Genomic DNA, 23,518 nt, shown 5'->3' with positions numbered 1-23,518 from the left:
AATCTTAAATGGCCTGCCCCTTATTCTGAGACTGTAGCTCCTGGTTTTAGGCCTATCAGTCAGGGGAAACAACTCATCCACATTTACCCTGTCATGCCCTGTAGGTTTTAATGAGGTAATCTCTCATTCTTTGAAATTTCAGAGAATATAGGCCCAGTTTTATTTATTCTGCCTCATAAATAATCCCACCATCCCTGGGATTAGTCTGGTAAACCTCCATTGCACTCCATCTATGGAAATAATATCCTTACTTTGATAAGGAGATCAAAATTGTACACAATACTCTAGGTGCAGTCTCACCAAGGCTCTACACAATTTTAGAAAGGCACATTTGTTCCTGTACTCAAATTCTTTTGCGATGATGGCCAACATACAATGTGTCTTCCTAATTGCTTGCTGCACCACATGCTAGCCTTTAGTGACTCATGAACAAGGATGCCTAGGTCTCTTTGGACATCAACACTTCCCAAACTTTCACCATTTAAGAAATACTCTGCCTTTCTGTTCCTGCTACCAAACTGGATAACTTCACACTTATTCAAATTATATTCTATCTGCTCAACATCTAAATCTGAAAGAGATGCCAGAAACGCAGCCTGGACCATGGCAAAGTTCAGTAGAATTAGCTAAAATCCAGTTACAAAGAAATAACTAGAGTTGCAGCAAAAAGGAAAAGAAATGGAGATGAAAATGAGGAGGCTGGAATTAAAGAGAGAGGAAAAAGCAAAAGAGAAAGAGTTCCAGATAAGGCACTAGAAATTAGAGGGAAGCTGCCAGGAACGAGAGGGGAGATTAATCTTAAAACGGAACCGAGTGGCGACATATTTAAATTTATACAAGCCCTCCCAAAATTTGAAGTTTTTAGAGCTTTCGAGCAAATAGCAACACAAATCACAAATGGTGTGGCCAAAAGAAAAGTAGGCACTACCCATGCAAAATAAATTGATGGGGCGGGCACAGGAGGTTTATGCTTCCCTGTCAGAGGGGCTGTCTAAGAAATATGACGAGGCAAAAAAGGTTACTCATGGTGCATATGAATTGGTTTCTGAAGGATATCAACAAAAGTTTCAGAATCCAAGGAGACAGCCAGGACAGACGTTTGCCGAATTTGAATGAGTTAAGCAGAACAATTTTGACAAATGGATACGAGCATTGGGAGTTTCAACTACCTATGAGATTCTGAGAGGGTCATTCACATCGAGGAATTTAAGAATTCCCTACCTTCTGTGATAAAACCCAACATAAGAACTCTGTCTAGTAAAATACTGAGTGAATGACGTGCAACAGGATGATGGATCCACCCCATCTCACGCATACACACACCTCCTACTCACAAGTGCTATTTAAAGGGACTATGAAATAATTACAGACCAGTTTTTCCTTATTTCCACAGGGTCTTGACATGGTTGTAGTTTTTCCTAGTTTTTGAGTTGTTTAACAAAGCAAATGCCTACACATGGTGCTGCGGTACTGAAGGACCTTGTCCTGACCTCAAAGATTCTGCACGAACCATTGCTGCCAAACATGGGTACATCAGTAGGAATTCCTCTTTGAAAACAGTATGGCAGATGGTAGGGAGCTATGATCTCATGTTCTATATTTTTATTATATATATGTAGATATCGTCATGCCTAATTTCGAAGATTTTAAAAAATGGACAAAAAAACATTTTAAAATGGCTGAAGCTATGTCTGTCCGTGACCCTCAAACAATACCAACCAATATGACAGTTTTGTATATACTGACACTATGATAATCTAATAATCTACTGCGGGCTTCCCAAACTCAAAGGAAACTACACAAAGACCATCTACAGTTCATAATCCAGACCTAGCCAACCAGAGCTACTTTGTCTGCTACGACAAAGGATCCCACATCTTTCCTTTCAGGCTTAATGATTGGAAGATTAACAATCTCAGGGACCCAGACAAAGAGATACACACCCTTTGTCAAAGTCGGAGTGGAGAGGTGGGAGTCATGTGGCACGAACCCCTAGCTTGTTGAACCAGCAATATTGCCTTGTGCTACTAAAAATCCTCAGTCTGCCATTTTCATGATTTACAAGTAGCAACACAGAAAAGGGGTTCTGTCTAGGTTCTGAATGCCTGACCCCATGTACACTGTCTCAACTGGAACTTCTGTCCCATTGTCAACAAGCCCGATTCATCTTTGCGTGCCTATCTCAACTGGAATGTTAAGTCTACACGAAAAGTGTATTATACAGCATCAGTTCAACCTGCTGACACTCGAGAAAGAATACGCCATTGGGTTTTGGACACATGAAACAATAATTATTTTCTCTATGGTCTTTGCCCTGTAAATTTATTTTTCTTGATCCCTCTTTTACTGCTTGGATGTGCAGGAGGCTACATAGCGACCCCCTCCCCCACATAGAGTAATAAACTAACCATCTAAAATAAACTAACCCTCTAAGTTCATCCTATCACAAGTTTGTTGTGTGGTCTTTATTAGAAAATTGGATCACACCAAAACTGAGGGGTTGGGAAACATGCCAATGCTTATAAAGGAGGAAGCTAATCAAAGCACCCTTCTGCTTATGGACAGGTGAAGAGGAAAGATCAGGGCTGTTTAAATTAGCCCCCTACCTTCCATAACACCTTGAAAAGCAGATATGATGCACAGCATTACAAGCAGCTGGAAGAGAGATGCCAAACAGGAAAAGGACTTTTTTTCCTGTCAAGAGCATTCAGGAAGCAGTTTTATTTATTCTTTCATGGGATATGGGCATTACCAGCAAAGCCACTACTTGTTACCCATCCGTAACTACCCTTCAACTGAGTGCTTTACCATTTCAGAGGGTATTGAGTTGCATCTGCATTACTGTGGATCTAAAGTCACATGTCAGCCAAAATAGGTATGGATGGCAAATAAAGGACATTGTGAACCTGATATGACAATTGACGATAGCTTCATGGTCACCGTTACTCAGATTAGCTTTCAATTCCCAGATTTTATTTATTGAATTTAAATTTCACCAGCAGCCATGGTGGGATTACTTCTCCTACCTGAATCTCAGTTACAGTAGATTAGGTATACATGTGCTATTAAGAATGGCCTTACTGAAAATTGCTCCTGCTTCACAGGGGAGGCGGTGACATAGTGGTATCATTGCTGAACTTGTAATCCAGAGACCCAGAGTAATAATCTGAGTACCCGGATCAGAATCCCACCTTGGCAGATTTAAACTCAATAAAATATCTGGAACTAAAAGTCTAATGATGACCATGAAACCATTGTTGATTGTCGTAAAAACCCACCTGGCTCATGAATGTCCTTCTGGGAAGGAAGACTGCCATCTTAACTTGGTCTGGCCGACATTTGACTCCAGGCACACAGCAATGTGGTTGACCCTAAAATGCCATCTGAAATAGCCTAGCAAATCCATTCAGTTGCATTCAACCACTACAAAAACAAAAAGGAATAAAACCGGACGGACCACCCGGCATCGACATAGGCAGCGGAAACGACAATGGCGAACCCAGCTCTGTCAACCCTGCAAAGGCCTCCTTACTAACATCAGGGGAAGTTGGCCGAGCTGTCTCAAAGACTAGTCAGGCAACAGTCTGACATAGTCATAGTCACACAATCATTCCTTACAGACAATGTCCCAGACACCACCATCATCATTCCGAAATATGTCCTGTCTCACCGGCAGGAAAGACCCAGCCGAGGTGGTGGCAGTGGTATACGGTCGAGAGGGAGCTGCCCTCGGAGTCCTCAACATCGATTCTGGAACCCATGGAGTCTCATGGCATCAGGTTAAACATCGGCAAAGAAACCTCTGCTGATTGTCACTTCTCGGCCACCATAAGCTGATGAATCAGTGCTCCTCCATGTTGAACATCACTTGGAGGAAACACAGGAGGGTGGCAATGGCGCAGAATATACTCTGGGTGGAGGACTTCAATGTCCATCACCACCAACAATGGCTCAGTAGTACCACCACAGACCGAGCTGGCTACGTCCTAAAGGACAAAGCTGCTAGTCTGGGACTGCAGCAGATGATTAAGGAACCAAGAAGATGTAAAAACATACTTGGCTCATCCTCACTCACTGCCTGCTGTAGAGGCATCTGTCTATGACAGTATTGGTATAAATGACCAGCACGCAAACCTTGTGGAGACAAAGTTCCGTCTTCCCATTGACGATACCCTCCTCCGTGTTGTGCACCATGCAAAAAGGGATAGACTTCAAACAGATGTAGCAACTGAAGACTGGCCACCCATGTGGTGTTGCGGGACATCAGCAGCAGCAGCAGAATTATATTGAACCACAATCTGCAAACTAATAGCCCAACATATTCCCCAAACTATTACCACCAAGCCGGGGATCAACCTGGTTCAATGAAGAGTGCAGGAGAGCAGGATCAACATCAGGCAGATCTTAAAATGAGGAGTCAACCTGGTGAATCTACAACACAGGACTACTTGTGTGCCAAACAGCATAAGCAGCAAGTAATAGACAGAGCTAAGCGATTCCACAACAAACGTTTCAGATCCAAGCTCTGCAGTCCTGCCACATCCAGCCGTGAATAGTGGTAGACAATTAAGTAACTCACTGGCGGAGACTCCACATATATCCCTATCCTCAAAGATGGAGGAGCCCAGCACATCTGTGCAAAACACAAGCTGAAGCATTCGCAACAATCGCTAGAAGTGTCGAATTGATGAACCATCTCAATCTCTTCCAGTGGTCCTCAGCATCACAGATGCTAGTCTTCTGCCAATGCAAAACACCTTTAGCCACTGGATACCGCAAAGGCTATGGGACCTGACAATATTCCGGCAATAGTACTGAAAGACCTGTGCTCCGGAACTTGCTGCACCCCGAGCCAAACTGTTCCAGTACAGCTAGAACACTGGCATCCAGAAATAGGACAAATCAAACACAGCCAATTACCGCCCTATCAGTCTACTCTCCATCATCAGTAAATGATGGAATGAGTCATCAACAGCAGTGACATCAAGCAGCACGTATTCAGCAATAACCTGCTCAGTTTGGGTTCCGCCTAGGTCACTTAGCTCCTGGTCTCATTTTAGCCTTGGTTCAAACAGGGACAAAAGAGCTGAATGCCAGAGGTGAGGTGAGAGTGACTAGCCTTGACATCAAGACTGCATTACACCAAATATGGAATCAAAGAGTCCTAGCAAAACTGGAGTCAATGGAAATCAGGGAGAAAATTCTCCACTGGTTGAAGTCATACCTGGCACAAAGAAAGGTAGTTGTGGTGGCTGGAGGTCAATCATCTCAGTTCCAGGACAACGCTACAGATGTTCCTCAGGGTAATGTCCTCAGCCCAACCATCTTCAGCTGCTTCGTCAATTCCCTCCCTTCCATCATAAGATCAAAAGTGCGGATGTTTGCAGATGACTGCACAATGTTCAGCACCATTCGTGACTCCTCAGATAATGAAGCAGTCCATTTCCTAATGCAGCAAGACCTGGGCAACACTCAAGAGGCTCAACAGCAACCAGGACAGAGCAGCCTGCTCGATTGCTACCCATTTCACAAACATTCAATCCCTCCACCAGCGATGAACAGTGGCATTCATGTGCACCATCTACAAGATGCACTGCAGGAACTCCCAAGGTTCTTTAGGCAGCACCTTCCAAAACCCCAACCACTACCATCCAGAAGGACAAGAGCAGCAGATACCTGGGAAGCCCACCACCTGGAGGATGCCCTCCAAGCCACTCACCACCCCGACTTGGAAATATATCGCCGTTCCTCCACTGTCGCTGGGCCAAAATTCTGGAACACCCTCCCGAACACCAGGTGGGTGTACCTACACCTCAGGGACTGCAAAGTTCAAAAAAGTCACAACCACCTTCTGAAGGGCAACTAGGAATGGGTAATAAATGCTGGCCTAGCCAGTGACGCCCACATCCTGTAAATTAAAACAAAACAATGGTATTGCCAGAGGTTCTGATGGTGACCTTGGTTATGAACCTTTAGTTGTCAGACTTTTCCTAAGCTCAAGCATGCAATGTTTCAAACATCGCCTAGTTTGCAGTCCACTGTTGCGCAAGAGTGGAGCCACAGAGCTTCTGTATTCTACAATTTATTGACTACGATTTATTGTCTCCGTCCAAAGAGCAGCAGGCAGAACGAGTACACTGTGTGGTGAGGATTATAAACTACTTTGAAGCGCAGGGTGCTACTGACTACACATGCATTGCTTCGCAGATGCTACATGTCAACTCCAAACTGTGTTAGGATCCCGGAAGAGAACCCAACTATTTGCAATTTGTGAAACTGTGACTCCTTTCCTTTGATACATGGCAACATTCTCATAAATCTCATCTGACCTTCTCCAGTGCAATTACATATTCTTATAGTGCAGTGACCAAAAATGAACACAGTAGTAATACATTGTGTATTTTGGCATTTTATTTGATTGTAAAATTGATTCAGCCCTTTTTAAAAAAGTACTCCCAAATGGACATTTAGTTTGATACAGCTGTACTCACCAGCCTGTACATGCAAAGCTCAGAACATAATATCTAACATTAGATATAATTCCGTGATTGGACAGCACTTGCTCTCCATGGCAACATCTGGACCACTCAATCAAAATGCCAACCAAACAGCAACATTTTCTCATGCAATATAAATTTTATTTTTTTTGAAATTTAGCATTCGTGACTTCCTGATGAGTGCATGACAAAAAGCTTTGATAGCCCATGTCTCTTTTTTCAGCAATATGCCTCTAATCACTTTTGTAAATCAGTAAAGCACCTACAGTGTTCTGTGGACCTGCATTCTAAGGTCCATTGTTCCACTCAGTACCCGATCATTTATTGTATAATTCTTCACCTTATTACCGCACTTCCCTAGACTTAATTCCATTTGCCACTATTCCACCCACCTGACTAGCCCATTGCTATCTTCCTGCAGCTTTCTCGTTTCTTGATGAAACAGCCAATTGCTGTATGTCATCAATCCTCTTAATTCAACTCTCACATTCAAGTCTAAATCATTTGCATATACCACAAAAAGGGGCCTTTTGAACCCCATTGGAAACAGCTTTCCTCTCACCAAAATATGCATTGATTACCCTTTGCTTCCTGCCTGAGCCAAATTTGTATCCAACGTGTCACTTTGCCTTGCACATCATGAGTTTTTACTTCCATAATTAGTCTGCCACGTGGAACCATATCAAAAGCCTTGCAAAAATCCATACTGACCATATCAAATGCCCCACTTTTAGCAGTCCTCCTAATTACCTCTTCAAAAAATTTCAATCTTCATAGTCAGACATGACCTTCCCTTAACAAATCTGGATATGACTGCTTTAATCCATATCCTCCTAAATAAAGATTTCTGTTCCTCAAACTTTTTTCTGAATATTTTCCCACCACCAAGGTGAGGCTTATTGGCATGCCTTGGCCCATCCCTTTCTTCCTTTAAAAAAATGGTACATAGGGAAGTTGTTTCCATTAGCAGGGGAGACTAGGACCCGGGGGCACAGCCTTAGAATAAAAGGGAGTCACTTTAGAACAGAGATGAGGAGAAATTTCTTCAGCCAGAGTGTGGTGGGTCTGTGGAATTCATTGCCAGAGGGCGGCGGAGGCCGGGACGTTGAGTGTCTTTAAGACAGACGTTGATAAATTCTTGATTTCTCGAGGAATTAAGGGCTATGGAGAGAGAGCAGGTAAATGGAGTTGAAATCAGCCATGATTGAATAGTGGAGTGGACTCGATGGGCCGAATGGCCTTACGTCCGCTCCTATGTCTTATGGTCTTATTAGCTAGCCTGTAACCATAGGAAATTGTAAATCCATGGTCAGACCTCAACTACTCATTTCCTTTAAAGCCTAGGATATATTTCATCTGGACATGGGAATTTATACACTTTGAAAGGTGCTAAACCTTGAATACTCGTTCTGTGTCAAGTTCCCGAAAATCATAAGTCCCACCTCAGGCACGGCACTTCCCATTTTCACAGCAGCAGGAATGATGGCTGTTCATGTTTTAGGCATGTATGGTTTATGTAGGCCGCTGGACATTTAAGTCATGTGGAACCTGAAGTTTGCAAAATAGAGCTGGTAAGTGTTAATAGGATTCAAGCCAATTGGTGAAGTCAAAACTAAGAGCTTTTCTTTATCAAGTTAAGTTTATTGGCTTGTTCATTCTCACTGCTCTTCTCCCATTCCTTCCAGTGCCCCAGTATCCCCAGTTCAAAGGCAACTAATACTCATCGCCTGTTTCTTCTCACCTTAATGTAATTAACAAGACATTAACAAATGCAGGTCTTAACTTTATGGATTTGTTTGGAAAGCCAGGGTCCCCTTTGGAGAGGTAATGTTCCCTTTTAGATCTGGTCCCAGGACACCATGCGGGAGTTTAGGCACCCTTTTGAGGAGATCAGATGCCCTTTGGGAAGTGGTAAGTTGCCCCTGGCAATTGTTATAAATAGGCATATAAGTGCATTAAAGCTCATTGTAAAATGAATTCTCAAGTGTCAAGAGAACTTGTCAAAAGCGCCACAAGGAACTGTCAAAAGCACCTGCAAAAAGGAGTTGCAGTCAAGCTGCAAGGCATTTAAAAGTAGTGCCTTTAAATCATTGAAAAACATGTCTCAAGTGTTAAAAAAAATACTTTGCTTTCTATTTCACTGTTTGTTTACATAAACTTTAGAGCTTCTATTCAGGTGTAACTGCTGCATGACTGATTTCACAACCATTAATTATCACAGTAGGGTGCCTGCCACTTCACAGTTTGACTGACAGTGACATGAGTTGCAGACTCATTGAAGTGCCACCATGAATTCCAATGCTTGTTGTTATAAAGTAATGTGCACTTGACTGAATTGATTGATGTTAAGGTTTTATGTAGTTAAAGGAATACAAATATAATAAATGTTTTTCACGAATGAGAATTTTTTCAACATAGTTCAAAAATGAAATAGACACTTCGAACTTTAGTTTATAGTACTTTATTTTGTCTCATCTCTATGTGGGTCCTGAAGTCTGCCCATGGTAGATACTGGGTGAGTTGGCATTGTAGGTGTAAGGACAAAGAGTAATGGGTGGGATGGAGCATGTGTTGGCACTAAGTTGGCACAGGTGCTATAAAGGGTCACGGGGAGGGTAAAAGCACAGACTGGCATGGGAGGTATGAAAGGATATGAGCAGTGGGTACAGGAGGAAATATAGACATGGAAGATATGAGGGGTCATGTGGTGGATGTAGCGACAGAGGTAGGTATGGAGGGTATGGGAATATATGAGGGGTCATGGGGGTGGGTGCAGGACATGAGGCGGCATGGATGGAGCATGGGAACTGTGTAGGGGGTGATGAGTGAGGGCTGGACGGATGTTTCATATTTTACTCGTTTAAAAAAAAATTTGGAGACAGTGCTAGAGTCCCAAGGTCAGCCTTCCACCGAGTGTACCTTCTCACCTGGCAGCCTCCTCAGTCTTCTGATTTCTAACATAGCATCCCCCCCCCACCCCCGGAGGTCTTGTGACATAGTAGGTAGCATCCCTGTCTCTTGAGCCAAAAGCTCCAGGTTCTGTTCCCACCCTCGGGCCTGATGGTCAAGTAAGATGCTCATAACACGGTCGATCAGGTCGAGTGTGTCAACCTGCAAATCCTTTCAACACACTGGCGGTCAGAGCGGGAGACACTCCTGGTCAGCTACGTTTGATTTGGAGTGGCGCCCCTCAAGCTATAAGCCTCTGGCAAGACCTGTTCCGGGGTTACTATCTTTATAATCTTTATTGTCACAAGTAGGCTTACATCAAAAGTCCAATGAAGTTACTGTGAAAAGCCCCTAGTCGCCACATTCCGGCACCTGTTCAGGTACACAGAGGGAGAATTCAGATCCATACTAGCTATGGAAACAGACAAATGTCTGCCTTAGTGCACCATTAGGTGCAAGAAGAGAATTGTAATGGAATCTCTCCCCCACCCTGACAGACCAAAAATCCAGTCTGGAACTAAGCCATTGTTGAGGGCTGACCAGGTCCGCAACACATATGTTGACTCTGACTTGTGTTGAAGTAAAAGGTACATAGAAGTGAAATTTGAAGGGGCGTTGTTTGGTAAATTTTTCATTTACATATTCTACAGGGATTGTAACACCACAGCGTGTCCACAATCTCTTGAGCACTGGTCAGGGGTATGATGGATTATTCTTGTTAGGATATGATTGTAAAAACTTTGGCTGTTATGTGTTTCCTTTTAATTCCTGTCGTGCTCACTGCCTTTACCTAGTCTTCTTGCTACACACTTTAGGCAAACCAAAACACCCCTCGTCTAATGAATAGTCCAGTGGGCTAGCCAATAGCACTTGGGGCGAATGGGATTTAAGGATATGGGGGGGAAGCAGGATTAGGCTATTTAGTTGGATTATCAGTCATGGTCTTAGTAACTGGCGGAGCAGGCTCGAAGAGCCAAATGGTCTCCTCCTGCTCCCAACTTCTATGTTTCTAAGACTTCCCCTTTAGGTTCAGTGGCAGAGCCCGTGATATCATTTTGATAGATTTGGCAAGCAGCCAATCGGTGCATCTGGAATTCTAGCCATCTCCTGTTGTTGCTTGCGACTGGTGGAACCATTCAGAATCTTCCGGAAGAAAGGCAGGTCATGGGAAGAGCTCCATTTTGTCCTGAGTTCTGTGAGAAGACATAGGCAAGAAGGAACTGGAAGACATTCTCCCTCTGCAAGCCGATTTGAAAGGCTCCTAGAAAGACCTGTGAAGGCATTCCTATTTAAAAGACACAGGCAGGAAGCCACTGGAAGTCACATTCTCTCTGCTCTCTTTCGACCAGGCGATTTAAAAAGCTCCCAGTCAGGCCTGTGGAGGCACTCTTATATTGAAGACTGCAGGCAGCAGTTAGATCTGTGAAAGGAATTTCTGGGGTGAAAGGCTGCAAGCAGCTTCTCACCAGGACTGTAATACTTTAATCCTCTGAATAGCTGGAGGAAATCCAAACTGAGAACACTCTTCATAATACATCTGGTGTCTCTGCACAGTGGTCAGGAAAATTTCTCGGGTATGAAGTTCTAGTAATATCTCAGGGAGACGGAGGCTCCATCTGGTGGGCAAAGGGTATAATTGCACCAACCTGAATCTCCTGTCTAAGGCTCTATCCTGTAGTCGAAGGACAGAATTGCAAAAACCTGAATCTCTTGTATAAATCAATTCCCCAGAGGGTCGCATTCGGAGAAGACCAGCGCCTACAGAGGCCACAAACAGAGCAGTGATGATTCATCTCAAACCTTTTCCTTCAATTCCCGTTATTTTAATTCTTCCCCTACCTCTTACCATGTGTCTGTCTTGTGTTTTGCGAATAGGTAGACTAGTAGATCATCGTTCCATTATTTCCTTTATATGTTCATCTTTTACTCTTGTTGTAAATAAAAGTTTGTTAATTTTTCACTTTATAAATCTGGTGCCTATACCATCATTGGAGCAATCAAGGGTTAAAGATCTCAGGAAAATAGACAAATTATTGGTTAATTTATTCATGTTGGGACTCCCGGTTTGTGGGGCTGGAACGGATCGCGCACTCACCTAGGGTGTCGTAACACTCTCCACTTGCTGGATGAGTGGCTGCGCCAAATAAAACCCAAGAAGCTTTATACCATCCAGGAAAAAGCAGTCCGTTTGATTGAATCCCATTCACTACCTTAAATATTCACTCTCTCCTCCACCAGAGCAGTGACAGCAGTGTGTACCATATACAAGATGCCCTATTGAAAATTATTTTGGTTGAACGTTTTTCATTTGGCACAAGATACACAAAGTGAGGAGGTCAAGCGTTCAGTTTTTTGGGTAATGGACCTCTTTTGACCGAAGATAGGTAGTCAGATAGTTAAATGGTCCAACATTTTCAGGTTAGCTTAGCGGCGCCAAGAAAGTGGTCAGGTTGAATTACACACAATGCAGAGACATCAGAGGCTGTGGATAGGAGTCATCAAGGATTGGGAAGTCATCCAGGGTTGGGATTTAAGTGAGTGTTTGTATATAAGGTTGAGCAGGGTGATCAGATTTCTTGGGCTTACAGTCAGGAGCAGGGAAAGGCCATCAGGGTTCTTGAACTCGCAGTTGGGGGTTAGAAAGGAGGATCAAGGTTTGTTTTGTGGAATTGAGACGGAGATCAAAAACCTTGGGCCTGCAGTTGGGAAAGGCTTAGGGCTTGTGGAGAGGAGTTGAGTAGGGTGGAGTCATTGGCCTTTCAGTTGGGAATGGGCAAGGAAGATCAGGTTCTTTGGGTCTGTCGGGAGCCGAGAAGAAAGATTGGGGTTGTTGGGTTTGTAGTCGTGAGTCAGGAAGGGGCTGGTTGCGGTTACCACGAAAAAGATTGGTATTGCTGGTGCTTGGGGGAGAGAGGGAGATCTGGGAGGGAGGGAGATCTAGATGGGAGGTACTATAGGTCAGATATCGTGGATCACAGGGACTGAATGCTAATTGTGGTGAGTATAAATGTATATATTTGAACCTGTTTTTAGAGCTTGTTTCCCCAAATCCAGCAAGTGCTGGTGTTGGGTCTCACAGGGTCCAAAATTGCTGCAGAGACCTGAACCAGGCATTAGACCATTTATTTACATGTGCAAATAGTTTTGCACCTACTTCATCAGTGGGTGAAAGATGCCTCATGTCTCCTTTCCCAATATGGTTGACAGTGCACTTTAACATTGGGGCTTTTAACTTTTGCCTGACCTGATGACACAGTGGTTAGCACTTCTGCCACGCAGTGCCAGGGACCCAGGTTTGTTTGTGACTTTTGAGTGACTGTATGGAGTATGCACGTTCTCCCAATGTCTGCGTCAGTTTCCTCCGGGTGCTCCAGTTTCCTCCCACAATCCTTCAACACCATAATCCCAGCCGAGCTCATATCAAAGCTCCAAAATCTCAGACTTGGCTCCTCACTCTGCAACTGGATCCTCGGCCTTCTGACCCATAGACCACAATCAGCAAGAATAAATAACAACACCTCCTCCATGATCGTCCTCAATACCGGGGCTCCGCAAGTCTGCATACTTAGCCCCCTATTGTACTCCCTATACATCCACGACTGCATGGCATAACATAGCTCCAACTCCATCTATAAATTTGCTGACAACACGACCGTAGTGGGTCGGTTCTCGAACAACAACAAGTCAGAATACAAGAGGGAGATAGAGAACCTAATGGAGTGATGTAACAACAACAATCTCTCCCTCAATGCCAGCAAAACTAAAGCTGGTCATTGACTTCAGGAACCAAAGTACTGTACACACCCCTGTCTGCACCAACGGGGCTGAGGTGGAGATGGTTCACAGCTTCTAATTCCTAGGGGTGCACATCACCAACAATCTGTCCTGGTCCACCCACGTCGACACTACAAACAAGAAAGCATTACAGCGCCTCTACTTCCTCAAGAAACTAAGGAAATTCAGCATGTCCACATTAACTCTTACCAACTTTTATAGGTACAGCATAGAAAGCATCCTATCTGGCTGCATCACAGCATGATATGGCAACTGCTCGGCCTAAGACCGCAAGTAACTTCAGAGTCATATACACACAAACCCACCTCCCATCCATTGACTCAATCTACACCTCCCGCTGCCTTGGGAAAGCAGGCAGCATAATCAAAGACCTCTCACACCCGGTTTGCTGGCTCTTCCAACTTCTTCCATCAGGCAGGAGATACAAAAGTCTGAGAACACGCATAAACAGATGCAAAAACAGCTTCTTCCCCACTGTTACAGACTCCTAAACGATGCACTTATGGACTGATCTGATTAATACAACACCCCTGTATTATGCTTCACCCAATGCCGGTGTCTATGTATTTACATTGTGTACCTTGTGTTACCCTATTACCTATTTTCTTTTCATGTATTAAATGGTCTGTTTGAGTTGCACGCAGAAAAATACTTTTCACTGTGCCTCGGTACACGTGACAATAAACAAATCCAATCCAATCCAAGATGCGTAAGATGGATTGGCCATGCTAAATTGCTCCTTAGTGTCCAAAGGTTAGGTGGGGCTATGGGGATAGGGAGAGGGAGTGGGTCGAGGTAGGGTGTTCTTTTGGAAGGCCGATGCAGGCTCGATGGGCTGAATGGCCTCCTTCGGCACTGTCGGGATTCTATGAAAGGAGCAATGCGGGCCAATATATCCACCCCCCGTTTGTGCGCAGAATTCAAGGTCAAGTGGCAAGCTTTTTTCTCTCTTTTCACTTCTCTCCTAACCATCCCCACCCAGATTACAAGGCAGCAGAAAGTTGCATATTAAAACATCAGAACACAATTATAGTTTGAAGAGCTTAGCCAAAGAAGCAAGTCTACTGTGGTGGAGATAGTAAGGTGCATCTTCCATCATTTGTCAGTATATATTTTTCCCCCCCGCTCTCAACTGTCCTGTCATGTATTTTATATAAAATATAATACTTGTGAGTTTAAAGCTCTTCTTGTTTGCCTTCTGTAAAGAGAAGTTGTACCTGCCGTATTATAGTTGCTGGCAAACACAAGATGATTTTCAGCTTCAATTCCCAGGTCTTCTATGAACATAGAACATAGAACTGTACAGCACAGTACAGGCCCTTCGGCCCACAATGTTGTGCCCAACTAGTCTGAAACTAAGATCAAATCAACCTACTCCCAATCATTCTAGTGCACTCTATGTGCCTATCCAATAACCGCATGAAAGTTCCTGAAGTGTCCATAGCAGGCAGTCAATTCCACGCCCCAACCACTCTCTAGAGTAAAGAACTTACCTCTGACATCCCTCCTATATCTTCTACCATGGACCTTATAGTTATGCCCCCTTGTAACAGCTACATCCACCCGAGGAAAAAGGTCACTGAACGTCCACTCTGTCTCTCCCTCTCATCATCTTATACACCTCAATTAAGTCACCTCTCATTCTCCTTCGCTCCAATGAGAAAAGCCCTAGCTCCCTCAACCTTTCCTCATAAGACCTACCTTCCAATCCAGGCAGCATCCTGGTAAATCTCCTTTGCACCCTTTCCAATGCTTCCACATCCTTCCTCTCATGAGGTGACCAGAACTGCACAATACTCCAAATGTGGTCTAACCAAGGTCTTGTAAAGTTGCAGCATAACCTCACAGCTCTTAAACTCAATCCCCGTTAATAAATGCTAACACACTATAGGCTTTCTTCACGGCTCTATCCACTTGGGTGGCAACTTTCAGAGATCTATGGACATGAACTCCGAGATCGCTCTGCTCCTCTACATTCTTCAGAACCCTGCCGTTAACCCTGTAATCCACATTCAAATTTGTCCTACCAAAATAAATCACCTCACACTTCTCAACATTAAACTCCATCTACCACTTTTCAGCCCAGCTCTGCATCCTATCAATGTCTCTTTGCAGCCTACAACAGCCCTCCACCTCATCCACTACTCCACCAATCTTGGTGTCATCAGCAAATTTACTAACCCAACCTTCAACTCCATCATCCAAGTCATTGATAAAAATCACAAATAGCAGAGGACCCAGCACTGATCCCTGTGGTACACCGCTGGTGACTGGACTCCAGGATCAAAATTTACCATCTACCCTCTGTCTTCTATGTGATAGCCAGTTACTGATCCAATCGGCCAAATTTCCCTCTATGCCATGCTTCTTTACTTTCTGCATGAGCCGACCATGGGGCGCCTTATCAAACGCCTTACCAAAATCCATGTATACGACATGAACTGCTCTCCCTTCATCTGTGTACTTAGTTACCTCCTCAAAGAATACAATCAAACTTGTGAGGCAAGACTTACCCCCCACAAATCTGTGCTGACTATCCTGGATTAAGCAGTATCTTTCCAAATGATCATAAATCCTATCCCTCAGGACCCTTTCCAATAATTTACCTCTGACCGAAGTGAGGCTAACCGGCCTATAATTCCCAGGGTTATACCTATTCCCTTTCTTGAACAAGAGGACAATATTCGCCTCTCTCCAGTCTTCAGGCACTATTCCTGTAGATAGTGAGGACATAAAGATCAAAGCCAAAGGCTCTGCAATCTCATCCTTCGCCTCCCAAAGAATCCTAGGATATATCACATCAGGCCCAGGGGACTTATCTATCCTCAGGCTTCCTTCCGAATATCTACCTCCTCCAGCCTACCAGCCTGTATCGCACTATCCTCCTCAACAACATGGCCCCTCTCCTTTGTGAACACTGAAGAAAAGTATTCATTTAGGGCCTCTCCTATATCTTCAGACTTGGGGTTTTCCTTGATCGTACCCCCCAAGGACTTCTCATGCCCCCTCCTCGCTCTCCCAAGCCCTTTCTTGAGCTCCTTCCTAGCTATCTTGTATCCCTCAAGTGTCCTAACTGAACCTTGTTTTCGCATCCTTTCATAAGCCCCCTTCTTCCTCTTGACAAGACATTCAACCTCTTTTGTAAACCATGGTTCCCTCACTCGACCATTTCCTCCGTCTGAGAGGGACATACATATCAAGGACACGCAGTATTTGCTGCTTGAACATGCTCCACATCTCAATTGTGCCTATCCCTGACAGTTCCTGTTTCCATCTTATGCTCCCCAATTCTTGCCTAATAGCATCGTAATTACCCTTCCCCCAGTTATAAACCTTGCCCTGCCGTAAGTTCCTATCCCTCTCCATTGCTATAGTGAAAGTCACCGAATTGTGATCACTATCTCCAAAGTGCTCACCCACAACCAAATCTAACACTTGGCCCGGTTCATTACCCAGTACCATTGTTTAATTAAAAGTCTGACAGGAAAACTCTACTTCCAAGGGACATAAGATTCACATAGGTTTAGTGATGCAAAATCTAGAGGAAGGGTGGAATCTAATGGAAACATTTCTAAGCTCATTTGTGGCTGGTTTTTCAGGGAGTTCCCCACTGCAATAAAATGACACTTAGTCACATTTTTGGGCCCTAGAGAGTTTCTCACCGGTTTAGCCGGCTGCAGGATCCCTGGGGAGGCTGGTAGGTCCCAGGAGATGGTAGATATTGGATGTGCGCCTAAGTAGGTTCAAACACTACTTAGGCGCACGCCATTTGGTCATGTCTCTTTTGGGAGGGATACAGATTCCGATACCCCACGGGACTTGGGTTGATCCCGTGAGCTGTCAAAGTTGTAGGGAAGCCCACAAGAAGCATCACCCGGGATCTATCAGATACATTCTGCTCGCGCTTGAGCGCAACCCCCAATATTTTGAACAAAACCCTGATAATTGTGACATTTGCTTTTAAAAACATCTTTGAGCAGAATATGTACCTGCTATTGTGAACTTGGCTTCAGTTTCCGCTTCGAGTTCTTGCTCATTAGTAGGGGCAGCATTTGAAATCCTATTCACCAGTACAGATGATTCTTCAATCATTGCTGATGTTGCTACCGAGATCATTAGCATGAAGGGAAACAACGATCAAGTTATGGTAATCTCCGATTTTATACATGATATATAAAACCCAAATTCAACAATCCAACCAGCCATAATAGTGGCAACAATCAACAGTCACACTTCAAAACAATTTTTTAAAATTCAGATGAATGCAAAGCACAGTATCGCTGGAAGTATTATTGACAAGTGCTTGCATTTTCGTTCTTTCATCTCCTCCAAAATCACTATTTCTATGCATATTTGAATCAAAAATATCAAACAGCTTCAGACTCCTCAGCATAACTGGGCTTTTAAGCACTTTTCAAATGCAACACAAAGCATGAACTGAAGCACCAGTGCAAGTGAAATACATGGTGCACACAGAGACCACCGAAGTACCTGAAGCAGGTTTGTCATCTATTGTGAGGACATCTCCACCGTTCCCAGGTTTTACTTCATCTTTACCCTCAGACTGTGACAGGGCTTCTGGTTTGAGTCCTCTCCTCATTAAAACAAGACGCACAATTTGGCCTGTATGACGCAACATTTCCACTGCTTGCTGGTTAGTAAAACCCTGAATATTTGTTCCATCCACCTGGAATGGAAACAAATTCAGATTATATTGTCCAAATTAAGATTAAATAGATGACCATTATAAAATGGTAGTCCCGCTAAGGAGGCTTGGTTAGTTGGCTGATATGACAGGCAAAGCAATTCTGTTTTCTGGTTTATAGATGTTCAAATCGTAACAGAATTATCGGTCAAGATTTTAATAACATTGCTTTTCAGGACATGAGTGCTTTGCTAAAAGTATCCATATGGTAAATTTTCACAACACACATTAGATGACAGTCAAATTGCTAAATATAAAAGAACATGTAAATATATTAGAAAAAGTAAGCAAATAAAATTACATTAATCAAAATTTTCAAAAAAGTTGTTTTTCTTAAAAACGAGAAAAATAGTAGTTTTAGATTAAGACACGAGTGATGTTATATTCTTCCCTTGGATTGTAAGCATTAGGTAAAGGAACTAGATGATCACTTTTCAATGATCATATTTTATGTAGGGTACGTTGCATCTCAAGGAAGGCAAACAATTTTGTTCCATATAAGTTATTTAGGATAATACGTACAGCTATTATCTGGTCACCAACATGTATTCTTCCATCCTGCTCAACTGCACTTCCTTGAGTGATGCTTTTCACAAATATACCAGAAGGCTCTGTAGGTATAAACATATCCATGTGGTTAGCACTGCTGTCTCACAGCGCCGAGGTCCCAGGTTCGATCCTGGCCCCGAGTCACTGTCCGTGTGGAGTTTGCACATTCTCCCCATATATGCATGCGTCTCATCCCCACAACCCAAGAGGGTTTGAGTATAGGGATAGGGATGGTTTACTGGTTTTGTGTAGGGCATTGGTTAGGCCACACCTGGAATATTGTGTGCAGTTTTGGTCTCCTTATCTGAGGAAGGATGTTCTTGCTATTGAGGGAGTGCAGAAAAGTTTTACTGAACTGATTCTTGGGATGGCGGCACTGACGTACCAGGAAAGATTGTGTCGCTGAGGATTATATTCGCTGGAGTTAAGAATGAGGGGAATCACACAGAAATGAGGGGAATCCCCTCAGAGTGAGAGTAGGGCAAATCAAGTGGAGGTAACTTGTGCCTAGAGTCTGAGGAGATAGGGGAGGCCCTAAATTAATATTTTATTTCAGTATTCACTAAAGAGAGGGACCTTGTTGCTCATGAGAACAGCGCAAACCAAGTGAATAGACTCAAACAGGTCGATATTAAGAAGGAGGATGTGCTGGAAATTTTGAAAAGCATCAGGATAGATAAGTGCACTAGGCCTGACAGGATATATCATAGAATTTACAGTGCAAAGGAGGCCATTCGGCCCATCGAGTCTGCACCGGCTCCGGGAAAGAGCACCCTACCCAAGGTCAACATCTCCACCCTATCCCCATAACCCAGTAACCCCACCCAACACGAAGGGCAATTTTGGACACTAAGGGCAATTTATCATGGCCAATCCACCTAACCTGCACATCTTTGGACTGTGGGATGAAACCGGAGCACCCGGAGGAAACCCACGCACACACGGGGAGGATGTGCAGACTCCGCACAGACAGTGACCCAAGCCAGAATCGAACCTGGGACCCTGGAGCTGTGAAGCAATTGTGCTATCCACAATGCTACCGTGCTGCCCCTAGGTTATATACCCAAGGTTACTACGGGAAGCAAGGGAGGAGATTGCTGCGCCGTTGGTTATGGATGATCTTTGCGTCCTCACTCTCCACTGGAGTAGTACGGGATGATTGGAGGGAGGCGAATGTTGTTCCCCTGTTCAAGAAAGGGAATAGGGAAATCCCTGGGAATTACAGACCAGTCCTTATGTCTGCAGTGAGCAAAATATTGGAAAAGATTCTGAGATAGGATTTATGATTATTTAGAAAAACAGTTTGATTAAAGATAGTCAGCATGGCTTTGTCAGGGGTAGATCATGCCTCATTGAATTCTTTGAGGATGTGATGAGACACATTGATGAAGGTCGGGCAGTGAATGTGGCGTATATGGATTTCAGTACGGCATTTGATAAGGTTCCCCACGGTAGACTCATTCAGAAAGTTAACTGGCATGGGATACAGGGAAATGTGGCTATCTGGATACAGAATTGGCTGGCCGAAAGAAGACAGTGAGTGGCAGTGGATGGAAAGTATTCCGCCTGGAGGTTGGTGACCAGTGGTGTCCCGCAGGGGTCTGTTCTGGGACCTCTGCTCTTTGTGGTTTTTATAAATGACTTGGATGAGGAAGTGGAAGGGTGGGCTAGTAAGTTTGTTGATGACACGAAGGTTGATGGAGTTGTAGATAGTGTCGAGGGCTGTTGCAGGTTACCACAGGACATTGACAGGATGCTGAGCTGGGCTGAGAAGTGGCAGATGGAGTTCAACCTAGATAAATGTGTAGTGATTAATTTTGGAAGGTCGAATTTGAATGCTGAATACAGGGTTAAAGGCAGGATTCTTTGAAGTGTGGAGGAACAGAGGGATCTTGGGGTCCACGTACATAGATCCCTCAAAGTTGTCACCCAGGTTGATAAGGTTGTTAAGAAGGCGTATGGTGTGTTGGCTTCCATTTTAACAGGGGGATTGAGTTTAAGAGCCGCGAGGTTTTGCTGCAGCTTTATAAAACTCTAGTTAGACCACACTTGGAATATTGTGTCCAGTTCTGGTCACCCCATTATAGGAAGGATGTGGATGCTTTGGAGAGGGTGCAGAGGAGATTTACCAGGATGCTGTCTGGACTGGAGGGCATGTCTTATGAAGAAAGGTTGAGGGAGTTAGGGCTTTTCTCACTGGAGCGAAGAAGGAAGAGAGGTGACTTGATAGAGGTGGACAAGGTGATGAGAGGCATGGATAGAGTGGATAGCCAGAGACTTTTCCCCAAGGCGGAAATGGCTGTCACGAGGGGACATAATTTTAAGGTGATTGGAGGAAGGTATAGGGGAGATGTCAGAGATAGTTCTTTACAAAGAGAGTGGTGGGTGCGTGGAATGCATTACTAGCAGAGGTGGTGGAGTCAGAGTCATTAGGGACATTTAAGAAACTCTTGGACACGCACATGGACAGCAGTAAATTGAAGGGGTGTAGGATAGGTTGATAGATTGAAGATAGGAGCAGGAGAAGGCCTTTTGACCCTTCGAGCCTGCTCTGCCATTCATCACGATCATGGCTGATCATCCAACTCAACAGCCGAATCCTGCTTTCTCCCCATAGCCTTTGATCCCATTCTCCCCAAGTGCTATGTCAAGCCGCCTCTTGAATATATTCAAAGTTTTAGCATCAACTACTTCCTGTGGTAATGAATTCCACAGGCTCACCACTCTTTGTGTGAAGAAATGTCTCCTTATCTCTGTCCAAAATAGTTTATCCTGAATCCTCAGACTGTGACCCCTGGTTCTGGACACACCCATCATTGGTAACATCTTCTCTGCATCTACCCTGTCTAGTCCTGATAGAATTAAAAAGTGAGATCCCCCCTCATTCCTCTGAACTCCAGCGAGAACAATCCCAACCTAGTCAATCTCTCCTCTTATGACAGTCCCGTCATCCCTGGGATCAGCCTGGTAAAGCTTTGCTGCACTCCCTCGAGAGCAAGAACATCCTTCCTCAGAGAAGGAGACCAAAACTGCACACGCTATTCCAAGTGTGGCCTCACCAAGGCCCTGTACAATTGCAGCAACACATCCCTGTTTCTATACTCAAAACCTCTTGCAATGAAGGCTAACATACCATTAGCCTTCTTTACCGCCTGCTGCATCTGCATGCTTACCTTCAGCGAATGGTGCACAAGGACACCCAGGTCCCGCTGCACACTCCCCTCTCCCAATTTACAACCATTCAGGTAATAATCTGCCTTCCTGTTTTTGCTTCCAAAATGAATAACCTCACACTTATCCAAATTATACTGCATCTGCCATTGATTTGCCCACTCGCCCAAACTGTCCAGATCTTGCTGTAGGATCCCTGCATCCTCGTCACAATTCACCCTCCCACCGAATTTGGTATCATCTGCAAACTTTGAAATGTTACATTTTGTTCCCTCATCCAAATCATTAATATATATTGTGAATAGCTGGGGTCCCAGCACCGATCCCTGTGGTACCCCACTAGTTACTGCCTGCCAATTTGAAAAGGACCCATTAATCCCGACTCTTTTGTTTCCTCTCTGCCAACCAGTTTTCTATCCACCTCAATACATTTGCCCCAATCCCATGCGCTTTAATTTTGCACAATAATCTCTTATGCGGGACTTTGTCAAACACCTTCTGAAAGTCCAAATACACCACATTGACTGGCTCCCCCTTGTCAACTGTACTGGATACCTCTTCAAAGAATTCCAACAGATTTGTCAAGCATGATTTTCCCTTCATAAATGCATGCTGACTCTGATTGATCCTGCAACTACTTTCTAAATGTTTTGCTATAAAGTCCTTGATAATGGATTCAAGCATTATCCCCACTACCAATGTTAGGCTTACTGGTCTATAATTCCCTGATTTCTCTCTACCTCCCTTTTTGAATATCAGAGTGACGTGAGCTACCCCCCAATTTGCAGGGACAGTTCCAGTGTCTGTAGAATCCTGGAAAGTAACCACCAATGCATCCACTATTTCCAGAGCTACCTCCTTAAGTACTCTGGGATGCAGATTCTCAGGCCCTGGGGATTGATCCGCCTTCAATCCCATCAATTTTCCCAGCACTATTTCTCTACTAATGTTGATCTCCCTCAGTTCTTCCCTCTCACTAAAACTTTCATTCACCAACATTTCTGGGATCTGATTTGTGTCCTCATTTGTGAAGACAGAACAAAAGTATGTATTCAGTTACTCAGCCATTTCTTTGTCCCTTATTATGCATTCCCGTTTCCTCTTCCGTATATGCTTTCTGATATATCCATTTTATTTCTACATCTTTCTGTTGTAACTCCGCCAATTTTCCTGAACTAAAAATATCCGCCTCATCCTCCATCTGTTCTTGTTCTTTTTCAACCATCTGATCAAAAATTGTTTCTGATAATTGCACTTCAACTTCATCTTCACTCTTTGATTTCTCCTTTTGTCTTAACCTGTGACTTTGCGACCTTGTTACTACACAATCTGGAAAAATCCCAGGATATTCGTCCTTCAACACTTCAGTTGTCTGATTTTCCACTGGCTTATCAACCCCAGTAGGCATCACTCCCACCTGTGATCCAGCTATATCATTACCTGTATCATAAACTGTATTCCTGGACAAGATAGTTTATCTATTACTCCTACTCCCACTTCACCACTCTTCACTGGACTTTCCAACCTTGAACGCTACCCCTCTCACCCTGAATTCCACATATCACCACCTTTTCTGGCAACATTCTTCCCAAACTACTTAATTCCTCATCTCTTATCATTAAAGATTGACTAGCCCCTATATCTCTTAAAATTGAGACTTCTTTACCTGCTCCCCCTGATACACATGAGTAAACTTTACCCACACAAGTAAATTCTTTGAAGACATCTGACACCTTCTCAACAATTACTTCTTGAACAGGCTGTACAATCATCTGCACCTCCTTCGCTTCCCTTGGGATTTCCTTTACCACTCTGACAAACCCCACCGTCTTATCCTGTTTTACCACATCAG

General features: G+C 43.9%; 1 protein-coding gene across 18 annotated transcripts in view; it reads right to left on the bottom strand.

Moving 5' to 3' along the window:
- Positions 1–23,518, bottom strand: part of LOC140429761 (multiple PDZ domain protein) — a 488,055-nt gene that overhangs the window by 303,961 nt on the left and 160,576 nt on the right. For all 18 annotated transcript variants that reach the window (XM_072517160.1, XM_072517164.1, XM_072517169.1 and 15 more), the window contains 3 exons: positions 18,469–18,557; positions 17,733–17,928; positions 17,231–17,344 (listed from right to left, as the gene is read on the bottom strand). In XM_072517160.1, coding sequence (XP_072373261.1) covers positions 17,231–17,344; positions 17,733–17,928; positions 18,469–18,557 — 399 coding nt within the window. The remainder of the gene's footprint in view (positions 1–17,230; positions 17,345–17,732; positions 17,929–18,468; positions 18,558–23,518) is intronic.

Source organism: Scyliorhinus torazame, chromosome 9, assembly GCF_047496885.1.
Source record: "Scyliorhinus torazame isolate Kashiwa2021f chromosome 9, sScyTor2.1, whole genome shotgun sequence".
Lineage (NCBI taxonomy): Eukaryota > Metazoa > Chordata > Chondrichthyes > Carcharhiniformes > Scyliorhinidae > Scyliorhinus > Scyliorhinus torazame.
The sequence above is the reverse complement of the archived record's forward strand: the minus strand, read 5'-3'. Positions and strand labels throughout refer to the sequence as shown.